Source organism: Dipteris shenzhenensis, chromosome 7 (assembly GCF_047967505.1).
Source record: "Dipteris shenzhenensis isolate YYH24624 ecotype China chromosome 7, Dip_SZ_1.0, whole genome shotgun sequence".
NCBI lineage: Eukaryota > Viridiplantae > Streptophyta > Polypodiopsida > Gleicheniales > Dipteridaceae > Dipteris > Dipteris shenzhenensis.
The window spans coordinates 50,946,859-50,972,114 of record NC_141602.1 but is presented as its reverse complement, the minus strand read 5'-3'; the positions used below and the strand labels follow the sequence as shown (position 1 = coordinate 50,972,114).

Here is a 25,256-nt window from a genome sequence, read left to right as displayed (position 1 = left end):
AGAGAGAGAGAGAGAGAGAGAGAGAGAGAGAGAGAGAGAGGGGGAGTGAAAAAGCAGCTTCCAGAGCGAATTGAAAAGTAGCTTCCAAGTTTGATTTCCTGCTTGCATGTCGAAAGAGGAAGTGCTGCGAGATTTGCCGGGCTCCGCAGGGTTTATCACCCAGTCTCCCGCCGCAACAACGGAGGGTTTATCTCACAGCCTCGAGCTCCCGTGCCACCGGGTGCTTAGATCTGATTTTCCCTACTCGAACAAGCGGGAATCGCCCTCACTTTGCTTGCGTCCAAGATCTCTTTTCATCTCGGCTTGCAGCGATCTCGTGTGATTCAGGGCAGCTGAGTCCCAACCTGCGATGTTGATTGTGTCCCGGAAAGTTTAATTTGTCCTGGTCGGTTCCAACCTTTCTGAGCTCCGGATACATTTGAAGCCCTGCAAAATTTATCGAGGTGCCTCAACAGTTCGTCCAAAACGGGTTCCGTTTGTTGCGTGGCCGCAAGGCCGAAGGAGCCTGCCAGGAGCAGTGATGGATGGTCTGTTGGACCAACCGAACCTCATTGGAGGACGCACGGTGGATATTCGCCACCTTTGTCCTCCCGGTGGGAACGCAAATTGCAACCATCGGAGACCGCATCGGCACAGAATTCCATGCATCTGCATCGGGCTTCATTTTCTACCACCAGAAGTCACAGCAGAGTGGGAAGCGGCGAGCTCCTCACTCATCTGCGGGAGACATCCGAGGGACTCGTTTCGGGCTTCAACAGCCCCTCGGAAAGTTTCAGTTATTCTCAGAGCTCTTCTTTCGCTGAAGCCGGCAATACGGGGGATCTGGTGACGATGCCTTCAGGTGAAAAACACGCTATATTGATCTTTGCTCATCCCTATTTGTATATGTGAGAACAAAGATTGGCTTGGAAAGTAACGTTAGTGGAGTACTTCTGGTGTTTCTGGTGACGATGCCTTCAAGTGAAAAACACGCTATATTGATCTTTGCTCATCCCTATTTGTATATGTGAGAACAAAGATTGGCTTGGAAAGTAACGTTAGTGGAGTACTTCTGGTGTTTCTGCGATCTCGCCGTTGAACAAAGACCTCATGTACTTAGGCTTTGTTTTGAGTGCATGTATGTAATATGCATAGAGGCTACCTCTGAGTCGTAAGGATTTTTACTTAATTAGTAACATACCGAAACAAAGCATCAAAGATGTTAACCACGCATAGCCTTTTAGGTTTGAGATGTGAGAAAAACTCAGAGATTTGCATCTTCATGGTCTTGAAATCTGCAATTATACGTCTTGTATCTATTCTGGGTGAAATTTTTTTTTCTTTATAGGCTTTAATAAAAAACTGAGTTTCATAATTTGAAACTTATACATGTTCATTGGGTTTCTCGGTTTGTAAATAATATTCTTGCAAACTATTAAGAAATTCTGAGGTTATGCGCTCTTCATAATTTATAATGGAAGTAGGCAAGAATAATTAGACAATTACAAATCAGATCTGGTTTTGCTTACTTCATGGAGTTTGGTGGTAGGAAACACATCTTTCTCCAAATTCCAAAATTGTATTAGTCTTCACAAGCTTATTGACAGGTTCTATACACTATTGCATGTTTTCAGCTGGCTATACAACTAAAGATGTGTTCCAGCACTTCCTTGCTATGTTTGATATTGAATTAGTTTTCACAACTTCCTGGGCTATGGGTCAGGTCTATACAGCAGTAGATGATTTCAAACGTGCAGGAATTTGTTGCTGTGCATGTGTACCTGGCTCCTTTTGATAATTCCAGATTCTGGTTTCTGATTTCCTTCACCTAGATGTGCCAATTTTGGAATGTAGGGTTTACATGTCTTTTAAGGTAGTGGTTGCAAACTGGTGCAACTTCTTTAATAAAGGGCTCCACAAAGGCACTAGACACGGCAAGCATATTTTGTTAGATAAATGAAAGGGGACTTGCTTCTCTGTTGCTCCAAAGCTTTACATCAGAGTCCACTATGTTCACACAAGCAATGATTAAACTACTGCTCGGATCTGAAGATATAGTCAGATAGGTAGCCAAAACTCATGTATAAACCAGTCAAAGACTGAAGTTTAAAGGACGTTTTATGGCCCCACCACATGGACAACAAGATGCTGCTCCACAGGTATCAGGATGGAGATATGCCATCCTACTGCTGGTCTCACTTCTGCTGTGTATACCTCACTGGAAGAGCCTTAAGTGGCACTGGGAGGGAGCTCTAATACTCAGCCTATCTCAGCCTTGTTACTAATCTGCAGAGCTACTTCTGATGCTCAAATCGATTGCCTTAAATGGTTGAAGGAACCGCCCCCCCCCCCCCCCCCCCCTCCCCCCGTTTTACTGGCTGACTGAAGGCCTCTAATCAGGTTGGTGGGGGCTGACAAGATGTTTCGGATCCCACCTCTTGTAACTCCCTCCCCAATAGGCCCAATGTTTTGGCTGACCTGAGCCAGGGCCAACGAGCCTTGCTAGGGTCCTTTAAGCCCCGCTGACCAGTAGCAGCCTATTTGTTGTGCATGCTCCATCAAGCATTTCACCAGAAAATCTGAATCTTGAATCATACCTTCTGAAACACAGCTCCTGATGAGCTCCACTGAAGGATGAATTCTGAGTCTTACCTTTGTATTGCCTTTGGATCTCCAGTCTCTGATCGAAGTCCTTGACTGAGTCTGCCTCACAAATCTCTAGCGTACTGCAATTGAGTCTCCACAGACCATACAGTGCAGGTGCCACATCATCGCCAGGCACCACATCAGCAGGACACCACACCAGCGATGACATCAGCAAGTCGGCTGCCACGTTAGCAGCAGCAGCAGGTCGGTGAACAGGGAGCAGACTGGTCGGTGGGCAGCAGCCTGCTGGTTGGTCAGTTTGAGGCCCAAGGGTGCCTATAAAAGCAGCCCCCTTGGCCTGCAATTGTCATCCCCTCCTCGGGCCTTCAAGCCTTGAGAGCAGCAGTAGCCAGGCTTCCTCACAGCAGACCAGCAGGGGGCCTCAGCCTCTCTAGGTTTCAGTTTTGCAGTGAGGGTTTCAGCCCCTCCATACAGTTGTATTCATCCCTTTGGGCATTCATACATTTCAGTTATATATTCCTCTTAGGAGGTCCACTACATTTCTCTCCTTGTGATTCTCATTCACATCCACAGCATCACTTTGTGTATTGAGTGCATCATCTAGCAGTTTGCAGTTAGTATTGAGCAGGAGAGAGAGTGAGGATAGTCTATCTCCCGCTACAGTTCCACTAGTGTCCATTCATCCCACCATCCATAGATCTTATGTGTAAGGAAAGGAAAACAACACAGATCGTGACATCCCCTCCCACTCAAAATAAGACCTTGGTGGAGAAAATGAACCGGTGTAGAAGATATCATGGTAAATTCTGAAAATATTGCTGTAATATGTCCGGATACTTCTGCATGCCTTGGTCAGACTGCCAGGGAGTGTTGGAGTTGTCCAGATCACGCCAAAGAACAAGGAATTCCGTGATGAGTCGAGGTTGAGTCTCTTGCTCTGTCGATGCTGCAGAATACGCTCAGGAATAAGGAGAACATAATCATCTTCAATTTCTGGAACGTAGTTGCCTAGAGGAGGAACTGCTTCATCACCTGGAATATATGTCTTCAACCAGGAAATATGAAATGTAGGATGGATTTTACCCTAGGATGGTGGAAATTCCAATTTATAACTTGAAGGTTGGCTGTAGGCATCGATTGATTCTACACAGGAGGTCAGATTCTAGGTGGAGAGGTGAGTTTCGCTGGTAGAGGCATGGAAGGAATCGCTGAATCAAATCGCTGAAATTGGCGCAGCTTGAGGGTGATGGTCACCGATCTGATTTGTCTGGGTCATGATTGCAGGGCAACAAGTGCCGCTGATCAGGGCTAGAAGGCTTGGCTGGAGGTGAGTGCAGCAAATCGGCTGAATTCGGGCAGATATGGTGCACTATCCAGAAAAAGAGGCGTGGAGAACTCGCGATTCGTTTACTGCTCACAAATAATCGATTTGGGGCTTGGCTTGCGACAAAAATTAAAACTGCTAGGTGTCCGTACAGTAGGCCTTGGGTGAAAGGGTGGGTATGCCCTTTTAGGCCCCCTAGGACCCTTTTTATAAGTTGGTGCTTCGTGCGAGAGGGTGTGCCTATTCTAAGGGGTATGGCGGAGGTATGTGTTTTCATGAAGGGATAAGTCCCTTTGTAAAGAAGGGTATCCTTTCATGGAAAAGGTGAGTCTTTTTTGTGAACGGGTGTGACCCTAAATATGAGGGGGTGTGTCTTCGAAGTGAGAGAAAACTTTCAAGTGGGGGGTGTGACCCTTCATGAATGGGTGCATCCCTTGGTGAGAAGCTGTGACTTTTCACGAGGGGATGTGCCTCTTGAGTGAGGAATCATGGTTCTTCATGAACAAGGTGCATCCATAGGCGAAAAGCATGTGTCCTTTGGTTTGGGACAACCCAAGCACACGAAGGGGCACAAAATAGTCGTGTCCATTCACATAATTTGGTGATGCGAGGTGGATAGAGAGGCCACTAATGACTTAGGTGGGGTTGTTGGTGAAAATTTTATCACTCATCCTCTCCATCTCTTCCATGCAAAAGTGCGTGGAGCATTTCCTACAGGTAGGAGCAAAATTTGGGGTGTGTCTTTGAAGTGAGAGAAAACTCTCAAGTGGGGGGTGTAACCCTTCATGAATGGGTGCATCCCTTGGTGAGAAGCTGTGACTTTCCACGAGGGGATGTGCCTCGAGGGAGGAGTCATGGCTGTTCATCAACAAGGTGCATCCATAGGCGAAAAGCATGTGTCCCTTGGTTTGGGACAACCCAAGCACACGGAGGGGCACAAAACTAGTAGTGTCCACTCACATCATTTGGTGATGTGAGGTGGATAGAGAGGTCACTAATGACTTAGGTGGGGTTATTGGTGACAATTTTGTCACTCATCCTCTCCATCTCTTCCATGCAATAGTGCATGGAGCATTTCCTACAGGTAGGAGCGAAATTTGCTCCGATATCATTGTAAGAATTCCTAGATTTGCTATTTTAGAAATGCGTTAAGGAGCAGAAAGGAGACTAAAAATAGCAGAGAACAAGAAATGGTATTGTTTGGATGTCTGGAGTGTGTCATCCATACAATTGGGCCTCTCTTATATAGAAAGTGAAGAGCCACACATGAAAGGGTGTGTGCTCCCAAAAGTTATGTGCATGAAGAGAGTGTGTACCCCCTTGTGAAGGGTGTGAGCCTTGATGAGAGGGTGCATTACAATAGTACAAGTAGTAGTCCTCTTCTCTTATGAAGGGTTGTGCCTCATGGGAAGTGTCCCATGGAAAGGGCATACCCTTCCACATTCGTCCCACCATCCATAGACCTAATGTATAAGGAAAGGGAAACATCATAGAGCGTGACAATGCTGATAGAAGCAATTGACATGGGGGACTTTCCAAGGTGAAGGAAGTGCATGATGCTAGATAGGTATGGTGATAACCTTGCTCAAGACTTTGTCATAGATCCGGAGGTCAAAAGAGGAGTAACCTTGGTGGGCTCATGAGTCAAGGCTTGAGTGGATCTCAGTGAGGGCTTGGTTCTAGAGACATTTGTGAGCACTTCTAACGTTTCTAGAAGGAAGCCATTTTGTGGGAATCTATATGGAGCAGCCATAGGGGTTTCAAGTGGATCCTGCTAAATGGTGAACGGGTTGAAATAGACCTATGATGCTTGGTGCCTGGAAGAATCTAGTTTGTTCTCAGTTTTTGAGGGGGGTGAACCTGCTGGTGGTGCCTGGGTGTCTTGAAGATTCTATGGAGATTGGTGGTGCTACTAGCATCTGCTACTGTGATTGTACATGTTATCCAGATTGGCTCCGGTTGTTTAAGGACGATGTGGAGTGCGGCTTGGAGGTACCAATGGGGGTGGATGTTTGCGATGATGCCTTTGTCTTGTTCCAAAGATCTTCCCTACTAGAGCTGATGGAGCTTCTCTTTGATTGGGCTGGAACTAGCCCATGGGGTGTCATTGAGAAGTGTGTTGGAATCATAGTTACCAGAAATGGCTAACGACGTAAATTTTGGGGGGGGGGGGTGGCCCTCTTTTGATTAAACTGTTTTTTCGCCGATTTGTCGCCTCCTTTCGTCATTCCTCCGCCTCCTGTGCTGCTGCTCTCTAGCCTCTCCATCTTTGATTCGTGGGCCCTGGCACCCGCAGCCTGCTCTCCTCTCCATCCCTCCATCCTGCAGGCTGCTCTCCACCCTACAGGCTGCAGCCTGCTCTCCATCCGGTTGCTGACTGTTTGGTGGCGGAGTTGGCCCGATCCGCGGCGATGTTTAAGTGCGCCCGTACCTTGATTTCTGCGTCGGCTCTCATAACTCCCAACGCGTCTTCATTTGTTCCTCCCGTGGGCTTTGGTGGCTAGCTACCCATGGCAGTTTGGAATGTGGACTTTGCTGTTTCTCACGTGCCTTGTGTGGTTGGCCCCCCCTTGGTTTGGTTGAGGTTCAGTTTAGCTCGGGGTTTGTCCACAGGGGGGTGTTAGAGGTGGTGGCCTTCACCCCTCACTTGAAGCATGGTGAATTGGCAAGGGGAGCCTGCGCTTGTGACACGTGTACATTTCCTTGCACAGCCTGGAAACTCCTGAAAAGAAATCGTAATCCCTGTAGAAGCCCGAAAACAGCTGGAAACAGGACGCAGTCACCTGGCATAGCGCAGAAGACCTGGAAACTGGATCGCAATTTGGAGCAGACACCCCTGGCAGAAATCACAATTTGCTACAGGCCTTGGATCTGGTGCGTTTTCCTCTGGCAGGTTCTGGATGTGCTGGTACAGGCCCTAACTGGTGACATTTTCCTCTGGCAGGCTCCTGAAGCTCCTGGGAATCTGCGATTTTTGCTCTAGCAGCTCCTGGCAGGTCAAAACCGATGATCTGGCTCCTTCTGAAACTGATTCGGCCAATTGAACCCAAAATAAGAGCACTGGGCCCCTTTTGTAGTCCTGTGCTAAAAATAGCAGTTTTTAATTGCACCACTCTTTTGGCCTCTCTGTTGCACACTTTGGCCCTAGGAATTAATTGCCTAGTAACTGAGCGCACGTTCACTATTTCCAAGGGCCCACTAGGAATTTTAATTTCCCCAACTCCCGCCCCATGGCCGGACCCTCGCACCCCAGAGGCTCAAGGCAGTCATGCGCAAATTACGGGAGTCGCAAATCAAAAGTCCCATAATTCACGTCCTCGTGATAGTGGATGGGATACAAGGAGAGAAGGGGATGGACAGAACCCTTGGGTAAACCTCCCTTCGAATCTGAAAACACCCTGCAAAGTCTGCATACCTTCCTTGACTCCCAAACAGTCCACACCTCACACAATCCTCCTCACGAACACCTCCGAACAACAGCCCTAAAGCTCCTATGTGTGTGCTGGCTCAACACTCCCTCAACGCCTCGGGTCTCTTGCCAATTGTGGCTCTGATACCATGTGAGAAGTGCAGCAGAAATGACAGGAGTGAGAAGAGAGAGAGAGAGCCAACGTCACACACACCAAACAAGAAAGGAGTGAGAGATGAGAGAAACTGCAAGTGATCACCCAAGCTGTGGGAAAAATGAAACCGGAACATATATGTGTGCACGTGCACGTGTGTGTAATCAGCCTTGAAATAAAACGAATTGGTAATCAGCCCAGAAACTCTAAAACGAATCTGTATTCAGCTTTGAAACCCTAAAACAAATTGGTGTTCAGCCTTGAAACCCTAAAAACGAATCACTCCTTGTAGAAACGCAGCCTGGATCTTCGATTTGCAGGAGATAGATTTCGAATTTCATAGATAACAGGGAAAAACCTCTGATAGCTTCATCTGACGAGAAGCAGCAGCAAATTTCTTTTGGGAACCAAAACGTAAGGGAGAGAGAGATTAGAGAACACACACACTAGGGCCCAGAAATAAGGGCTGGACCCCCCCCAAGGCCAATAGAATAAACTTTGTACAACTAATCATAAAAGAGCATTAGGCTTCAATGATCTGGGATCTTTGAGGCTGTTCGCCATGATATCTTTGCTAGGTTTTCCTCTAGTGAGTCCTATGTGTGCCTTGATGAGAACAAAATAGCTTGTTTATGTGGTGGAATCCTTCTTTTATAGACTAGGGCTAGTAAAAAGCTAGACCCGCGTTTAATAGCTACTTTTTACAAAAAAAGACTTTCTTGCTTTTGGCCCGCCGTGGGGCCACTTTTAGAACCTTGTGGGGTCTTCTTTAATGGTGCCATCTCCCGGGTGCTCTTTGGTCTTGTAGGACCTGCTTTTTTGCACTTGCTCCATCATTTGCGAGCTCTTTTGCACTCTCTCAAGTCCTACACAACACCGACACTTTAACCCATTAAAGGTTAGCGAAATGCATGCAGTCCTACTTCTTGGACTAATCCTAGTCTCTTATAGGCGTCCCCACAGTTCTCTTTTACCAATGCAAAGCAAAAGTTAAAACAGTAAAACTTATTCTAGTTAACCAAAGTCAACTTTCTTCGACCGTAGTCAATGTGATAAAGACTCCTTGTCATTTCTTGATGTGAAATACCAATTGGTGACATCCTCTCAGCTTTTAATCAGTTGCCCTCAACTCAAAGCTTCTTGATACAGCTGTAAAACTTGAGGATACCTTCTTTGGCATCGATTGTGTAATAGTTCTGGTGGAGATTCTCCTCCATCTCTTCCACCTTAGGTGGCTCTTGGAATCTGGTAATTTGAGAGAGAGAGAGAGGGGGGGGGGGGAGCGGCATGGTGCTTTTTTGAAATATCTTGTAAGTGATAGATAAAACAGATTCACACTTTTGGCCATGTTTAAGTTTGGCAACTTCAAGTTTTGGGATGAAGCTTCTATGTCTTTCTCTTGGAAACTAAACATCTTCTTATGGTTATGCAGAGCCAAGCCTAAGGTGGTCTCCAGGGTTACCAGGCCAAGAGGTTTGTCTTATTTCCACTGCGATGCTTATTGTTGGGTATAGGGTCCTCAACTTTTATGCAATGTTGTTTTCTAATTTGAAACTCATCTTCTCTTACTGTGTAGTTGATAAAGAGTCTTGCCTTTCAGGCGATGATGAGACACCTTTATCAGTGGGAATGATCAGTTGTTGCAAGTAGAAATGGAACCTTTGCAACATATCAAAAGCATTGTGGACTTACCAAGAAGAATACTGACTCATGGACTATGATGCAGGCTTTTCCTGAACGGGCTACATCGTCTCGCATGCAAAAATCAAGCTGGCCCAGTATTGATTTTTCTTTGGACTTCTTAGCAGGTATAAATCAAGAAAACTTCAATGAATTGGGCTTATCCTATATTGGAGGGCTTAGCACCACTCAGACCCAAGGTCTACAACTAGCTGCACGAGCAGAAGGACAGAAGTGCGGGTTATGCACAAAGGGAATTTCACAGAGATCACCTTGGAGTTCTCATGGGATTTTAGGGGTCAGTGATTTACCAGTTGTTGGTATCCTTGTCTGTGGCCATGTGTATCATGCGGAATGCCTTGAGCAGGCAACTCCACTCATGCGGATACATGATCCCCCCTGCCCTCAATGTGATCTGGAAAAAGCCAGCCACAAAGTGCAAGTAGAGAGTAATACATCAAAGATGCTGGGTTTCGCTGGACAAACATTTGTGAAGGGTAAGCTCTCTAGAGTGGGTGTGGCAACAGATGATTTCACAGATCTAGAGTTTTCATCTAAAATCTCACAAAATCCTAACTCACCTGAGGCTTCTTCAAGGAAGGGGGGATTACAGCCATCAGCTCGAACTGGTGAGAGGAGTTTTATCCCAAAACCGCTTCTGAAAAGGCAATTTTCTTTGAGAGGAAAATTAAATAGAGACCTTGCCATTAGTAACTCTGGTTCAAAAAAGCCTGGTTCTCCTGCAAAGGTGTCTCCTGAGAGTAACACGGGAGAAGACTTCCCGTCTATCAGTGGTGGAAGAAAAGGACAGTCAAGTATCTTTGGATTTGTGAAGAGGCGATAGCATTGAATGCTATTATAGTGACGTCGGCTCGTTATAGTTCAGGTATCCCCACATTTTTTGTTCATGCAAGATTATGATGTGCATGGGAACTGCTGCTTAACGTGGGTGGTGCTAAGAAAACAGGCATTTTAGATTTTTTAAGAAAGCTTTCTCTACTAAGATGTCTGCTCTGTTGTAGCTGATGGCTTAAACTGAAAGCTCTTGCTAGCAGCTAAGCAGCCTGAGTAAGATGTCCAAGGTCTAGATACCGCCTTACAATCGTTAACAGCACACAATGCCATGGCAGCTTTTAGTCCTTGAAGCTTGTAATTGATAACTCTCCAGTTCTTGCATGATGTTTTTCTAGAACAACAAAAAATCTAAATTTGTATGATTGGACTTATTCTAGTCTTACAAAGGTATATCAAAATGCCCTGACATCATAAGGGCAATGATGAATCCCTGTGCTTTCTTTAAAAACTTTACTGCTGTTCCTTTGGGCCAGTGGAGCAAATGGGTCGATAAAAAATGAGCCATTTCTACGCTGTGCTGGTTCTTAGCATTTCAGTTGTCTGTGCTTTGACTTGTGGATTTCGTTTGTTGACTTTCATTGAAACTGTGCCGAATTTTCAGCTTGTATTTCCATTTTCAATTCACTGCCTTGTGATCCTGAAGGGGCATAAAGCACGGATGAGTTAAACAAAACCACCATTTACTGGAAGAGTTTGGACACTGTTTCTTGGGAATGTCAAGTAGTATATTAGTTTGCGGATTTGCATATTCTGACCTCAGAAGAGGAATCATAGTCTTTAATGAATTTGTGAAACTCTCTGACTTTTTTGTTTACGGAAAAATTTATACAAGTCAACATATAAGCCGAATGTAATTGCTACCAAAATCAAAGTTGTGCAACCTCATTTTATTATAAGTGAATCAAAACCAGCCATCGTGTGTAATGTTTCAGTATTTGAGGTGTGTCATTAAGGTCTTTATGGCATAATCTTGATCTTCTGTTTGGATGTGGCTTTTCTGGGTTTTGACATGCGAGTTACGATGGTCAATCATGCATTTTCTCAAACCATTCCCTTTCATAAGGATGAAAATACCCCTAGACAACCCATGAAGTTGAGCACTACTATGGGTTGCATGTTCAGGATCAGCCTACCTCATTCACGGCCAAACTACCTCATGGCAAAGGCCATAGCATGCTTGTTGGTTCGGTTGTATATATTGAATGATTACACTTTGAACTCATGCTGATGATACAAGTGTGGAGTGTAGGCCACATTATGCATAATGAAATACATTTTGTGTTTTGTACCTGATGAAAGATGCTGCATGGATATATATGTGCAATAAGACTGTGGTGTAAGGGCTCTTCCCCCATAAAGCATTGGGAGGGTCTAGCTTGTTATACGACCTCTCATTGTACATGTGGCTGGATGGCTCCGAGGACTGGAGTATGAACGAAAAGTCATTTTTTCTAAATCATTAACATATGAATGGAAGATATGCTAGTAAAGAGGTAAAGTGACTAGCTGGTTTATTGCTGCATGGAATCTTTGACGGTTACCATGAGAATGGCAACTTAATGGGGATCGCTAGGTTTACCGGTATGGTGTTCTTGTGTATTCTGTGTTTCCATAAAGGACTTTCCTCAAATATGAACAACCTTACATCTTTGTGATTTTCGAGTGCTTACTGAAAAATATTTTGTTAGCTGAAACCAGCGGCTTAATTGGAGTTTTCCTTGTAGCACGTTATTGGAATATTTGTTAGAACAATAGCTTAGGCCTCTCTAATATATTTGGCCTTTTCAATTGAACTGTGCTCTTTTAAGACGTTGCAATATTTTTCTATAGGTTTGATGGGGGACGCAATTAAGCACTCAAGCTATGACTATGGAATTTTGATTTTTTGTTCGGTAGGGGGTTTATTAATCTTTGCTTGTCATCTTCATGTGCGGCCTGTTGTTGATTTTGGCTAGTTTACATTGCCGGTTTGATCTATTTGACCTTTCTATTCACAGATGCATCAATTTCCTGTTGTTTCTCAAAACTTGATCATCCAAGAGATGGGATAGGCATGTTGCAGAATGCCAGCTATTACAAATTTGTTTCTAAAGGGAAAAAAAAATAAATTTAAAGTGGATTAAGAAACTTTACTATGCAAGAGCTCATGTCCATCTAAGTATATCTACCATCCATGTTTGTGCATTTGTATGGATATAAGCCATTGATTTGGAACTACAAATATTGTTGGACACCTAAGCACTCTCTTAACTTTGAACTTTGATCTAGCAGGCTTGCATGGGTTCCATTTCAAATGCTTGCCTTGCATCCACTTTCAAAAGCGGTAGTCCTGTAGTAATGCCAATCTCCCAAAACGTGTAAATGATTACTTAAATAACCTTCACATGATTTATAACTTAGTTGTAAAGGTAGTAATATGCATAACACTAGTACTAGACTGTTTGTAATGCTAAATTATATGCATGTCGTTATATATTCGTTGGGCTAACTTTTGTACCAGGAAAATGAAATTATGAAAAAATCACTCAAATGGATTGTGAATGGTATGACTTTTTGTGAGGCTAGTCTTTCAAATTGAAATGCAAGGCGGACGCCTCTCTCTCTCTCTCTCTCTCTCTCTCTCTCTCTCTCTCTCTCTCTCTCTTTTTGGAATGCCATATACCTTGGAATTAACTACTATTGAGTTATATCTATACTTCAAATTTTATGTAGGAAGATGTATTCCTCTAATGTGAGGCCTTTATATCCATTGTTTGGATAGGTTAGGTAAGTGAGTTGCAACCATACAATAAAGTGATTGGCAATTGGTTATTTGAAATTGGCCATCCATACAATAAAGTGATTGGCAATTGGTTAGTTGAAATTGGCCATTGCATGGTTAAAATCACAATTGGTTAGTTTTAGGTGATAAGTGCGTTGCAACCATACAATAAGGTGATGTTTTATTTGCAACCATACAATAAGGTGATGTTTTATTTGTCATTTATTTGTTTGATGTGTACTATATTCATTAAACTATGTATCTTTTCATTGTAACATCATTTATTTATTTGATGCGTGCTATATTCATAAACTATGTATCTTTTCACTGTAACATCATTTATTTATTTGATGTGTCCTATATTTATCACACTATGTATCTTTCATTGTAACATTTGAGGAGTCAGAGTGGAATTTAGCAAGCAAATTTTGATAATTGTGAACTATATGGTTTGTGCAAAAATGGCATATTTGCCTTTGGAGGATGGCCATCTTGTAGCTTATCTAGAGCATTCATTTTTCTTCAACACCTTATTCTAAGTGAAATTCATTAAGGTGAGGTTTTGGTAAGCAACCTACCATGTTAGTCTATAGGGCCATGGATCTTGACTATCTAGGCATTCCAAAGTATGTTGGAAGATCTAGTGTGCCCATATTTTATAATGTGCTTCATGTATATCCAACACCATTAGCAAAATCACAATGACTCCATGAGAAAAATAGTAAATTAATTAACAAGTGCATTGTTTTTTTTTCCGGAAAAGATAATATATTAACAAGAAACAAAAAGATACGAACAAAGCAAGTTCAAAGTCTATGTAGTAAAGGATTGCTCACGTTTAGGAGTATTTGGGACTTGGGTGGCAAGAGATGGATGGAGAGTGATGCTATAGGAAGAGTGTTTTAACTTGACAAATGGGTTTATGAAATGCATTTGTTCAAGTATACGTGATGAGTGGCCTATTAATGAAGTGTTAAATGATAGAGGTGATTTGAGAAGTAAAGCTCTCCATAGGCGGTCGATTGCCTTGGTTGCACGTAGTAATCTGATTATGCTCTCCAAGGCATGGTATGGAGGTGCGGCTAAGATGACTGAGGGTGGTGTGGACTACTACTCCAAAATAATGTGTTGCGTTGGAAGGTACTAGTTGGACGTAGTAATTGCACTTAGTAATTGAACTGATAATGCTCGAAGGCATGGTATGGAGGTGCAACTAAGATGACTGAGGTTGGTGTGGACTGCTACTCCAATATAATGTGTTGCATTGGAAGGTACCAATTGGGAATTCACCCGCTAAAACAAGGATTTCGAAATGGAATCCTAGAGTTTCATCATTGTGTGTTTTCTGTAAATGCAAGAAGGAGACCCACTTTCACCTTCTTTGGAATGTCCTACGGTCCTACCAGTCTGGAGAGCCATTAGATGATGTAGCCATATGTAGGTTTTCTTTTCTTTGAGGTGGAAGCTGGCTTTCCTAAGGAAATAGAATGATGCTCTTATGGAGGTGTGGCAAATTTTGAGGGCAACAATTAGTCAATGTAATGTCGGAACAAGTGGATTTATAAGAAGCCCGATGATGTTGGATGTTGGTATAGAAACAAGTGCATTGTTACAAGTGAGGAGATGTGGAAGGAAATTTCCTTTAAGATTATTGTCCATAGCCAACTGTCACACATTCATGAGGGTATTCTTCCCACAAATTAATGTTGGCATGAAGTTCTCATTGTGATCATTGCACCCAAGTTTGTCAAAGTTTCTCTTCAAGTTCAAGTCTGCTGTCTCCTTGCTCGCCTTTTCATTATCAAAATAGTTTGAGCTGACTATACTTAGCATAAAACATAGGTTTTAATGCAAGCTTCCCACCACTTAGAATAATATTGTAATTCCTTTCAAGGCCAACTTGAGAATAATGGAAGTGCCTTTTTTGTACACATCTGTTGTGTAGGAAGGAATTTCACCAAGAAGATATAGGTTTAGGAATAATATGAAATGCCATTAAAATGAAAAAATTAGGCCTATCATCTTTGTAAATTGAATCCACATTCCATTTAAGAAGATAATTGGATGTGACACGTGAGGCATCATTAGAAGGCATACACATAAATATTGCAGGATGTCTCTTGTTGCCTAGTAGCGTAGGCCGAGGCAGTTGTGCCCCTCGTAGTGGGCCATAGATGGGTGAGTGGGGGAAAAAAATATTGGGATTCTTGCATCACAAAATATTTCATTATGGCCAAACGAATTCTGTGTAGTTTTATGCTGATTATTGCCCTTTGTTCTTTTATTTGAAGAAAATACGCAGACCATATTCTTACAAAGAACATATATATGACTACTAATGAAAGTGGAGCCAAACTCAAGTAAGAAACTCTTAAAAATAGCAAGTCATGTGTGATCCTTCAAGAAACATCTATGAGTTCACGAGGTGCTTTGTAGTGATAGGAGAAAGACTCTGATGAGCCTTTTTCCTCTTCTATGTGTCGATCACGTTTCTTGTTTTGATGATAACATGCTCAACAAATACCCATAGTAAACACTAATTTCATGGTATATACATTATAAAAATATGCTTACACTTTTTGAAACATTCTTTTAGTTTAGTTAAGTAGCTTTGGTCGACAGCAAGAATTGCAATTTTAAATGCAAAGACTCTAGCCAACACAACATAGCTAATCAAGGCAATGCAATATTAGAGGAGAAAGAATCTAGAGGCCTGGAAAGACAAGGAGCAATTGTAGCTCTGATAGAGTTGAAAGAAGTCAGGTTGGAAATTTCTGGAGCCTTGTGTATCGCAAATGGGCCTGTACACACATGAATTCATGGCTAGCAAGCTTTGACCTCTCTCAAGAGAAGAATGGAGACCTTGAGAAACCAAAATACCATGAAAGCTTGCATAGATAATACTACACTCAATTCAACCATCATGAAGATTTTTAGCTATGGTAGTGCTCTGAATAGGGGTTTCTCTTTGTAGTCTCCCCATTTACGAAAAGGATTACTCTGAATCATGTTCATTTACATGAAATTGGAATGATTTCATGCTGAGTGCAAACGCTTAAAACTTGTGCACTACTATCTCTTATCACTTTAACATCATTACGGTCGGACCTATAGAATTAACCAAACGTAGCTAATCAATTCACATAAAAGAACAAAAAAGGACTTGCATTCCTTATTGAGCAACGATCAACACCCTTGGCGCCAAAGAGACCCGCCCATTGTCCAACACTGAGTAAGCTTCTCTCATTACCCACCCATTGTCCAACACTGAGTAAGCTTATCTCGTTACCCACCCATTGTCCAACATTGGCGATTTATTCTCTCGACATGCAACCAAAGTGATCCGCAATAACAAAAGATGCATGAGCTTTTTTGAGAGAGGTCGAGGCTGTGCAAAGAAATGCAATTGGAGAGTATCGGGAAAGAGAAAGTGTTGAGGGGGAGGTTGAGGGAGCGAAGGGAGGGGAGGAGGGAGAAGGAGGGGGAGATGGGATTCGTGGAGGGAGAAGTCGGTCAAGAGAAGGAGATGGAGAGGATGATGGGGAAGGACAAGGCTATAGAAGACGCCAGTCCAAGGAGGGCAAGAGGAAGAAGAGAGTAGGAGGAGTGTTGCCAGGTTGAGAACCTGGCAAAGGGACCAATGAGTGAAGCTTAAATTGGAGGGAATGAGGGAAGAGAGTGGTATATAGGGAATAGGGTTGGTCCTTCCTTCAAAAGGTGGCATGTTAAAAGGCCAAATGGTTGAGTTTGGTCTTCACTTGTTGGTTGCACACATTGGAATAAACACTCTCCTTCTCCTCTATGGAGTTGTCTCTTGTTCCCTCATACTCTAGTCCCCCCTCCCCTCCCTTTTCTTCTCCTTATGGATTCACAATTGCAACAAGCTGGGAGTTGCTAGAGTGACACTAGTGGATAGCATTTGCATGCATTGCTCTCAACCCAAAGTAGCTTGGAGGAGTATTCCATCGACATTCCTGCAAGATCCCCATGATACACGAGTCACCTCTGGGATACACTTTTTTGGTGCCATTGTAGGGGAGTTCTAGGTGCACTTTTGCATTGCATTTGCTTCTCTCGTTACCCACCCATTGTCCAACACTGAGTGAGCTTAGTGAAAAGCTGTTGGTTTTTGGTGTATAGGAAGGTGTGAGTGAAAGAGAGGTGTGGGAAGTCATTTGGAGTGATTTTGAAGCGGTTTTGGTGTTTTTTAGTGTTCAAAGTTCGTAGAAAGGTAGTTTAGGTAATTGCTAAGGGGTGTGTGAAATCCACTGCATTAAGTGTTGACCACGTTACATTAATACCCCAATGCACGTTGCATTTAATTGGTATGCTGGGTTAGCATTGACCATGCGAGGTTAGCAACAACTAACACTTTGACATCCACTAGCAACCTGACATCCGAGAACATCTACCAGCTGGCATAATTAATCCACCAAATTTGATTCAAAATAGAGGTCAACCCATAACCCATCATACATGGGGTTAGTAAAACAACGCATGCTACATAAACCTTAACCCAGTGCATGCTGGGGTTAGCAAAGTCAACGATGGGTTATAAAAGTCAATGCTACAGTAATAAACCAATGCACTACACATTAATAACATGATACACGTTGCATTAATAACTCAATGCAGGCTGCATTAATAACTTGATGCATGTTGTATTAATAACCCAATGAACACTGAATTAATAATGTAGCATATGCTACATGAACTTTGACCACATTGGATAAGCTTTGACTAAATTGCATTAGCTCCTGAAAATTGAAGGTTGGGCCACAAAAAAGGGATGCCATCCCGGATTGACAAGGGAAGGCCCAAGCAATCCTCACCTATTACCTAAAAGAGATAATGTGTGGTGTGGTCTTTGCATGGAAACAATCCAACTACTGAGTGCCCCTGCCTTAGGGTGAGGCTGGTACTCTACTGTGCCATTGTGCTCCTTGGAGAAACCATGAGACATCTCAGCATTGATACCCCAAGGTTATCCCCTAGTTGATGTACCAACAAAGGTAGCCCTTGACCTTCCCACAATACCAAATCAACTCAATGAGGGACATTTCACCATTCAAGGAGCCCCTTATACCAACCAAGGGAAATATAGGGCTCATAACCTCCCATTTCCTCCACCTATCTTAGGTCCTTAACCCCCTCCACCGCGAATCACTCCTATGAACAAAGTATTAGTAGAGGACCTACCTATCGTAATTGGGAAGAACCCGATCCAAACCCTTAGTGGGAGTGCTTATTCTCAATTTGGTAGGTTTGGTAATACTATGGGTGTGTCCAACTATATAAGTCATTATGTTATGCAAGATGACAAAAATATCTCCATCTACCAAACAGCTCCTATCCCTCAATCGTTTGAGAGATATGAACACCTTGACAAGGAGACCATTGATATAATGCTATAAATGTCAAGTTCCTCATAGGGCTAATGAGTGTCCATACCATTGAACAGATAATCTGCTAGTCTCATGTTTTAAATGCCAAGGACCTCACTCTTTAAGGATTTCCCATACAAGGATGACCAAACCCTACCAAGGCCAACCGCCTCCAATGCGAGTGCACCATTGTGTTTTGGTTGTGGAATGGATCAACTTTACAAGGATTGTTCAATGCTGAGACTAGCAACACCGGCTATTACACCTAAGAGTGCAAGTCTTAATCTTCTCATCATTGAGAGAGGCCAAGTGTCCTCTGTATCCTTGAATGTAATTACAAGGTCCCAAGCCAAGGCCTTCAGTATAGAGCTACGTAAGTAAGCAAAAAGAAAAAAGACTAGTACATCACAACCTAGAGAGGCAACTCCATCTATATGTGATAATGCTAAACATGCCACTAACGTTGGAAAGGGCCATCATAAGGCAATCATCCAGGATGGGGGTCAGATGAAGACACTGCCACTCTGGCTACATCATCTTCTTCTAGTGGTACTTCCTCAAATGGAGGCTTGATCAATCCTCCTCCCAAAGAGGTCAAGGAGTCACTAAGAGCCCCCATCTAGGGTAGAGACACAATACCCAAGGGTGATAATGAATACACGAACCCCTTGGTAGGGAAATAATAAATACCCAAACCTTTTGGTAGAAAAAAAATGCCTTAACGAGGCACAAAACTTTGTATGTGAGTGCTAAGAAAAGTTTGAGAAAAAACTCAAGGCAATCAAGGGAGCTGATACGATCTGTCCTACCTTTAAATCCTTGAAAGTGCCTGAAAGAGTGGTAGAGGAAATTACCTCACGCTCTTCAATGGAGGGATCCACACTAATGCAACGAATGTTTGAATAAGACCCCGCCTTGCAACAATTAAAGGAGGACAACAACATGTCCTTCTATGGCTTCAAAGAGCCGAAATTGATAGGCAAGGAACCTATCACTATGCCTCGAGACATCACATGATTAGCTCCCTTCCTATCCATGGAAGTAAAGATGCCCATCATGATACTATTATGAGGTAATCCCACTCTGTGGAGAGACCTCCCAGATTGGATGAATGGGCAAAATAGTAGCTCTTGAGTCCATTGATCTTGAGATAGTCGAATCCCAAAATGACCCCCAACACTTTCCAAAAGTGCCCATTAACAAATTGGGCCAGTACTTTGGAACTAATGACACCAATGATGTACTTCCCCCATCTCCTACCAAGGTAAGAGCATGACTACAATCTTGGATGGTGGAGGAGCTGACGTAAGCATAGTCACTAAGCAGTGTTGGGAAAAGTGGGGATGGCCTAAGGTGGATAACACAAACCTTATAGTCGAATTGGCTAATGGAGCAATAGCCCAACTGGTACGTGTTCTAAGAGATATAAAGATTAAGACCTTCAGTCTGACATATCAAGTGTGGTTTGTTATAATGGACTTCCTCCAACCAATCGAATGGCTATGACATTATATTGGGTAGAAATTTCATGCGAATTGCATGATTGGTGTTAAGGGTCAACTAATCAGCCTAAAGTTAGTATCGAAATAGTTAAGTGTTATGACAATTAACAATTATAACCATATATACAACTACCACGTCGTGTAATAGAGAGTGTGCATGTGAGTGACTAGGAGAGCATGAGAAGAGAAAACACGATAAACATTCTTGTAATGATCTATTCTCATGAGTAATGAAGACTGGATTTGATTGCCATATATTTTGAACACTATTCATCTATTTCTGTTTCTGATGCAATGTCTTGTGTGTTTCCTTTTAATTCTAAGACGAGAGACAGTAAGATGTATTTTACTTCATAGTGGAGAGATCTTAGATGTTTTGCAAATACCAGCATCCCATCCCAATGAGGTGTTAGTAGGATTTGCAATCTAGTCACACAAAAACATCGAAGTCTTCCTCTAACACTGGTGATCTTGTGGGTTTGAATACCAATAGGTATCTATGGAATTAAAGACCGGGTTTGGCTATTTGTGTGCCATGGAGAATTGTACACCATTGGGATGATAATGTGATTGTATGTACGCCACATCCTAAAGGGTGGAGGAGAAAGCTCAGTCCGATGGATGAGATCATCTCAATTCGATGCTTTCAAAAGAAGGTGGGCTCCAACAATCTTGAGCTAGTTTGAAATTAGGTACAATGCAGATTGATTTGAATTGATTCTTGGCATGGCAAAACACATACAGGATAATGAATGTCTGTAAATCTCTAGGACGACAACCCAATATCCCAAAGAACATGCTTGCAACTCTGACTTTGTGAGCAGCAAAAAGTAAGTGTTGGAATCGCACCAACACATATATCAAGCAAGGAAGGTGTAATCCAAGCAACGACATGGGAAGCAACCGATGTGGAAAGCTCAGAGGATGAATCAAGGTGGAATCTTGGGGCGAGCCAATTGAAGTCAACAAGAATCAATTGCCGATTACGAGAAGAATTTCAGCATAGAACAGCTCATAGACAATCTTAAAAGGACCAACCATCATGATATCACATCCTCCTAAAACTCAAAGAGCTTGGGGACAAGGTAATAGCGGATTTCAAACAAGTAGCAGAGGATGTAGTTGCAAATAGCACAAAAAAGAAGAAGATCCAGACGAAGATTCCAAAGAAAAAGTAGAAAACTTGGACAAAGAATGCTTTGAGCTTTGAGTTTTTGGTGATATTACCCTCCATTGTGACATACATATTTGGGTGCACTTGGTATTTGGTGTGATTCTTTCTTGCAGGCACTAGTATTTGGGATTTTGCTTTATGTGCATCATGGCATCCTCTTCCATGTCTAAAAAGGAGTTTTTCAGCATTAAAAAGTTTGATCGAACAAACTTTTCTCTGTGGAAAGAAAAGATAAGAGATGTGCTTATTCAAAAGAAGAAGATTAAACCCTTGGGAGGGATTGCAGCTAAGCCTGCAGCTATGTCTGAGGATGATTGGAATGAGTTGGATGCATTGGCAAAGTCTAATGTTAGACTTCATCTTACAAAGCTAGTTTATTTCACAGTAGTAAATGCGTAGAGTATAGAAGATTTATGGAAGAAATTATTGGCCACTTATGAGAAGAAAAATGCCTCTAATAAAGTTTACCTCATGAAGAGGTGGTTTGAGCTATAGCTAAAGGAAGGGGTCTCCATTGCTCACTTGAATAAATTCAATATTATTTTCAGCCAGTCAGAAGCTAAATTTTGATGCGGAGACTAAGGAAATTTTCCTCTTTTGTTCATTGCCATCCTCATGGGATACATTCCTTACAGCTGTGAATAACTTTGCATCTGGTGGAGTACTAAAGTTTGATGATGTTGTGGGTAGCTTGTTGGTCGAGGAGATTAGACAAAAGTCTATGAATGGTAATAAGAAGGATGCGACCTTAAATGTGCAAAGGGTAGATCACAGTTTAGGGGAGAGTCCCAAGAAAGAGGGAAGTCTTGTAACAAATCTAGGGCATGTAACTTTGACTGTTACCATTGCGGGGCAAGAAGGGCCACATGAAAAATGATTGCTACAAGTTGAAATAAGAGCAAAAGGATACAAAAAACAACGCAAATTGGGGTGCAAATAAGAAGGAAGAGATTCCAAGGGAGGACAAATGAAAAGTGAAGATCGAGGAGATCAATGCAGTCACACTAACAATAGTGACAATAACATTCTCTTCATGTCTATTCTACCTAGAGAGTTGCTTACCACTTCAGATGATGCATACTCCTAGGATTGGATTTTTTGGTGCTTCATTCCATGTTGCTCCCCATAGGGAATGATTCTCCACTTATCATAGTGGAAAGATAGGTTGTGTGCATCTTGGAAATAAGTATGCATGTGACATAGTGGGAGCATGTGACAAAGTTTTCTTTTTCAAATAGATGTGCATTTGTTTTGAAAAATGTAAGACATGTGCCTAAGCTGACCAAGAATCTAATTTCAGCAAGTCAACTAGATGATGTTGGTTATTAGACCACACCTTTGGTTTTGGGAGTTGGAAAATTAAGAAGGGATCTATGGTTTTGGCAAGGGGTGCCAAGTGTGGGACTCTATATCCCCTACATGTATCAGGGGTGTCTAATCATGTTGTTGCAATAACCGAGAAGCCAAGTACTTCTTTGTAGAATTGTCGGTTGGGCCATATGAGCCAAAATAGAATGAAACTCTTATGCCGTTTTGGTTACGTACTGCATTTGAGTTTTTCTGACTTTGAATTTTATGAGCATTGTCTCTATGGGAATCAAACTAAATCAGCCCATAAAAGAAGGGTAAAGAAAGAACTTGAAAAGCTTGATTTGGTGCATTCAGACATATGTGGTCCTATGTGTACACAGTCATTAGGTAGGGATGAATAATATGTGACATTTATTGATGATGTAACTAGGAAAGTGTGGGCTTATGCTATGGCTTTGAAGAGTGATGTGTTCTAGGTATTTCAGAAATGGCTGGCTTTGGTTGAAAACCAGTAAGGTAGAATACTTAAATGCCTATGGACTGATAATGGTGGAGAGTATCTCTCTCATGACTTTTAGCATTTATGTGATACACATGGGATCAAGAGGGAGATCATGTCCCCTCATAGTTGAGAGAAAAATCGAGTTGTAGAAAAGATGAACCACACCATTCGGAAAGGTTGCAATGTATGCTTTCCAGTGCAAGTATTTCTGGTGGTTTTTGGGTTGAGGCAATGAAGAATGCAGTGCATGTGATCAATAGATCACCTAGTAAGAGTTTGTATGGTGGTATTCCTGAAGATTCATGGAGTGGCAAGAAGCCCTCTTACTCTCATTTGGGTATATTTGGGTGTGAGGCATATGCACATGTGCCAAAAGAGATTTGGAGGAAGAAGCTAAATCCTAAGTCTAGGAAAAACATCTTTCTAGGCCATGGTGAAAGTGGAGAGATGGGCTATCGTCATTGGGATCTAGAATCAAAGAATATCATATGAATCCATGATGTGGTCTTCAATGAGAAGAAGATGGATAAGACACCCATGAGGGATGTGAAATGAGGAGGAGAGTCACTTTTGAGTATGTGAATCCACCCATATATGTTGATAGACAGCAAGCTGTCCGTGCACCAAATGTGCAGGAAATGGTACCACCAGGTACTCCCATAGGTACAAAATCAAGGGTAGATAATGGATCATCTATTACTGGAAATGATGAGCCAAATGTGGCTGATATGTAGGTGGGACATCAGGCTGAAATGCCCTTGAGAAGATTAATTAGAGTGTCTAGACTGCCTGAGAGATTTGTTCCAGGAGGTAAAATAATTTTACATATGATTGTTGACGAGAAATACATAACTTATTATCCACCAACTAATGGGCAAGAAAAATTGCCAATAAAATCTTACTTAGAATTTACTCAGAAGAGATTTTAAGAAAACAAAACAACATTAAATGTGACCATAGGGATGGCAAGATTTAGATTGGTGTGGCCTTGAATCTATAGTACATATGAAGTTCATAGTATCAAGTCTCAGGACATTTATGTAACACAAATTGTCTCCTCAAGAATCACTAGATCACGGATTGGAAAAACTTATATAACTTGAGCAAGACAGAATTAAGGACTCTTTAATTTTGGATCTAATTTAGAGATTTAGAAAGCCTGGGTCAATAGAAGTATCAGTTTCAAGTTGTCTATAAAAGGTGATTTTCTTATTGTGTATAATTCAAGGTGGGGTGGGCCACCCAAGAAAAATGAAACTCAAATATGATGGTCCCATTCAGATTGTTAATGCTTTGGGGAAGGTACATTTAGAGTTTCAGATTTGCATGGCATGAATTTTAAGCCCATCCATAGTTTTCAACTCAAACCATATGTGGGACCTCGACTTGAAATCGACAAACTATCAATTTTAGTTAATTTAATCAAGTCCATCAGTCCAATCGACTATAATCTTTAGTTTATCGGAGGACACTCACATTCATGTTCTTGTGTGTGAAAGATCATTAAGTAAAGCTACCCATGTGATTGCCTTTGTTACTCATTCATTGCATGCTATTTTCACATATTGTCTTGGAATATGCAATCTAATATCCCTACGTCTATACTCCATCTTACGTATTCACTCCAGCAAGAAGTTAGAAAGAATATGTAGAAGAATTAGGCTATCCTAGTTTGTAGAATTCTATGCAAAGCTATATCAACAATCAAAGAAAATTCATCTGCAACATTTTATGAAATTTAGTCAGATGCTGAGTTGTTAAATCTCAACAACTAAAAATATTGATCATAGACTTTATGTTACCCCCTTTTAGGATTTCAAGACTTCCTTTGGTCTTAACATGCAGGGAAATCAACTATGGTTTCATCGAATCGGTTTATTAGAGTATGCAAAAGTACCATAGAATTAGTGCCATGCAAATATTATTGCTCCTAAATAGTTCAAATCTTTGCAAAACTTAGAGGGTGATATTCACCATGTTGTTTTTATTATTGTAGATTCGGTTGCCAAAACTTTTAAGCTGCCTTTAGCACTAGAACAGAAGTGGGAAAAATGTTCAGAGAGATAATGAAAGTAGAGTTTGAGCAACCAAAAACATCACAAATTATTATGTGATGAATAATGTTTAAGATCCATAGAGGAAAAATCAATTGGCTTGGGTTTTTAGAAAGAGTTTTACTCCTGGTAAAATATGACTAATATCAAAACAAAATTTTGGTCTTCTAAATGCTTGCAGAATGAGGAAAAATAAAAAAATTAGGCTACTTATGTTTATAGAAATCATGGTGAGGTACTTCAGCAAGATAAAAGAAAAATTTCCTGAAATTCCAGACTAGCTCCTTTTCTACATGCTCTAAATTTTGACTAACATGTAACTACTTCTATCCCTACCAAGGCTACAAGTATAGATGACCTACTTGATTATGAGCCACCTCCAAAATGTTATCCCTCTTCATGAGATTTGTTAAATGAACTCACAATGTAGACTAAACAACATGCCAAAGAAACACAAGAACTTACACTCAAAACTCTAATTATAGCTCAAATTGGTAAAAATTTGGTTAAAAGAGATGCACATTGAGTCGTTTTCACAGTCAGATGTGTTGGCAAAAAAG

At 41.8% G+C, this 25,256-nt stretch overlaps 1 protein-coding gene across 1 annotated transcript; it reads left to right on the top strand.

The window, feature by feature from the left end:
- Window positions 1-405: 405 nt before the first annotated feature.
- Window positions 406-10,636, top strand: LOC147900466 (uncharacterized; the record flags this gene model as incomplete). The annotated part of the gene is made up of 3 exons (XM_087377233.1): window positions 406-841; window positions 8,906-8,946; window positions 9,200-10,636. Coding segments are annotated over 3 exons (1,275 nt in total), but the record flags the coding sequence as incomplete, so codon positions are not given.
- Window positions 10,637-25,256: the final 14,620 nt, after the last annotated feature.